This window comes from Phalaenopsis equestris, unplaced genomic scaffold, assembly GCF_001263595.1.
Source record: "Phalaenopsis equestris unplaced genomic scaffold, ASM126359v1 Scaffold000255, whole genome shotgun sequence".
Lineage (NCBI taxonomy): Eukaryota > Viridiplantae > Streptophyta > Magnoliopsida > Asparagales > Orchidaceae > Phalaenopsis > Phalaenopsis equestris.
Genome location: NW_018164697.1, coordinates 176906 through 179757, shown reverse-complemented (window position 1 = coordinate 179757; position 2852 = coordinate 176906). Strand labels below are relative to the sequence as shown.

The 2852-nt window shown below is 37.4% G+C and overlaps 1 protein-coding gene across 1 annotated transcript in view; it reads right to left on the bottom strand.

The window, feature by feature from the left end:
• Positions 1-2298: 2298 nt before the first annotated feature.
• The window catches only part of LOC110024358, a 1080-nt gene continuing 526 nt past the window's right edge, over positions 2299-2852 (bottom strand). The window contains exons 2-3 of the mRNA XM_020724277.1: positions 2819-2845; positions 2299-2737 (exon numbers count right to left, since the gene is read on the bottom strand). Coding sequence (XP_020579936.1) covers positions 2573-2737; positions 2819-2845 — 192 coding nt within the window. The 3' untranslated portion in view covers positions 2299-2572. The remainder of the gene's footprint in view (positions 2738-2818; positions 2846-2852) is intronic.

The window sequence follows — 2852 nt, the reverse complement described above, 5'->3', positions numbered from 1 at the left end:
ATGACATGTATGTAGAAATTAAAATTTTAGTGTTTGATATGTAAATATATAAGAATTGAGTGGTGCGCATGTAAAATTGTAAATCTTCTTTCTTGCAATACACCGCTTTCCTTGCTTGTAGAGCAGTTGGAAAGCTTGACATTTCAATCTTTTCGACCGGGCCTTTAAAACGCCACCTTCCCAACTCGTTTGAGCATTCATGAAGTACGATGCAAGTTGGAGGTAGAGTTGAAATGCTCTATGCCAGCCTGCCTTTCATGTTGGGCACCCTTGACGCAAGACATTATTTGTAAAGAGGTTGGAACATCTTCCATGTTCTTTATTATGCAATCATGAAGTCTTAGTCATGAAGTAGAGATTAAGGACTTAAGAGCAACATTGTTTTTCTTTGCACATAGAACAATCAAGAGGCATAATGCTATTAACTGAGGATTTTTTCATCATTCCTTGAGGTCGCATTACAAATTGATGTAAACCAAGTCCTCATAGGGTTGATCGAATCGAACTTGAGGTAGAGGTCCCAAAGAGGATTATTGAAGTTGTATGAAACTAATGAGATGACATTTTCAAGGATTACTACATTGCATTGTGTCCCACACTCAAAAGGTTTTGTACTAGCCAAGATTCTTGCTAGAGAACCAACATAAAGATTTAAGAATAGATAGAAATGATGTCTCCCCCATCTACTAATCTAAGTACTTTCATAAGAGCTTGTTTTGATATAAAATGGCCTCTGGTGCTCACTCAATGATGGCACTCGCAGGGGGTTTAGAATAAGGTTGAGATGCTTTTAGTACCCTTAGAGAAAAATTTGATCTAATTTTTAATATTGGAGCTTTGATGAAAGGAGAAAAATATATGTAAACTCAATGAATTATGATACACTAAAGGCTAAATCAACCTCTGGTGTGGACATGAGCAGGGCTTTTTTGGGATGTCACAAAACTATTCTCTAAGACTATTGTTTATGGTTAAAGAATAGTCCCCAAAAGGAATATAGAAAAGGAAGATTTACATACATAGAACTCAACGCCTATGTATTTACATCTCTAACACCTAAACTTCAATGTTTATATACATACCACCATGCTTGTGCATGAAAATGTGTATTTTACGTTATTTTGAAAGTTAAAATGACAATATTTTTTATGTGATATGAAAGATCTGGGTGATATAAATGTAAAAAATAAAGTTTAGGTGTTAGTTATGAAGAGTCTACATGAATCTTTTGTATATTATATAAGTGTCTACATGAATCTTTAGAAAATTTAATGGACAAAAAAGAGTCTACATGAATCTTTAGAAAATTTAATGGACAAAAGGTACAAAAGAGCACAGCTTAATGAGACCCACGAGCGAAAGATCAAGAGCCAATAGACAAAAAGCTAAGGGGCTGTGGGCGCAAAACCAAAGGTCCATCAACAAAAAATTAGAGGTCCAGCATCAGAAGTCTAAGCATTCACTAGTGGAATACCAAAAGACTTGCCTAACTACGTGCAACTCCCTGAACTGGCACCCAAGACCATCCGAGCAAAGGACGGTTGAGCGAGGGCTATCTGAACCAAATCCTGTTGAGTCGAATAGGGTCATCAATCTGCCTCTCGTCAAGACCTTATCAAGAAAGGACATAGCATTGTTAGCTATCTTAACACACCCCTAGAAACCCTCATATGGGGTTGAGAATTGGCCACAACACACTCAACGGAGCATCCAGAAGGATTCCTCTTATTAAGGAGTGATCTATCTATCAGATTATAATGATTTACCCTCTGTCCGATGACCTAGCCTTACTCTGCAGACAGGAGATTCCCATCTTGGGATCAATGATCTACAACCATAATATTACAGCTGACCATAAAGCCAATTCGATCGAGCCAAGTTCAGTCAATCCATAGACCCTCAAAAGTCGACAGACAACCCCGATTCAACACACTCGAATGAACATCTCTTGTCAAACCAGGCTAACTAAGTTCAACCGACTGAGTCAGAGAACAATCGAACCGAAGATCCAAATACATTAAATACCTGTAATACCCGGTGCAAACCCCACTAACGTAGGGGTGAAAATGTAACTTCATATATTGTACTCATTTTCTCTATAAATAAGGGGTCCTTGAATGAAAGGTCACACATTCCTCTTTGATCACTATTCATTATTGTGCATTTTTCTCTGTTTCTTTATCTCTCTCCTATCTGACATTAATTCATGGCCAAATTTGGATTCAACAGTATGTGAATATATAGGAATTGGGGTAGTAAGTATGTAAATGTCCCTGAATCAATCCACCAAAAGTTTGATTAAAATATTTTTGAGATATCAAGCAAGCACGTAGAACTCTCTACTGAGATCCAGGCTTTGAACATTTGCCTTACCAGTTATCAAAATACAACAAGACTTAAGTTTCTAGACAAGTAGTTGAATTCAAAAGAGGAATACAGTTTAATTACAAACATAAAAGATAGAATTTTAACCTTCTTCTAAGTTGAAAATTGAAGTTTTTACAAAAAATATAAAAAAAAGGGTGGACTAGGAACCTACCTCCGAACTCAAATCCGATGGAGACCAACTTGCTTATAGATCGCTGTGACTCGAAGATGAAGAAGAAGAAAATAGCATATCTCTAGCAACCCGTACCAACCCCTCCAAATCAGCCCCGCCCACTTTCAAGCAGTCTCTGAGAAGCTCCCCTTCCACAACCTCCTTCTGCATCATCAACACCGCCTCCCTTAAAACCCCCTGCAATCAACACACAAACCAATAAGCAATTCAAAAAACACTAATAAAAATTAAACTATTCAGATTCAGAGATCCCCATACAGATCTCGAGAAAAAACTTAGCAAGGATCGGAAG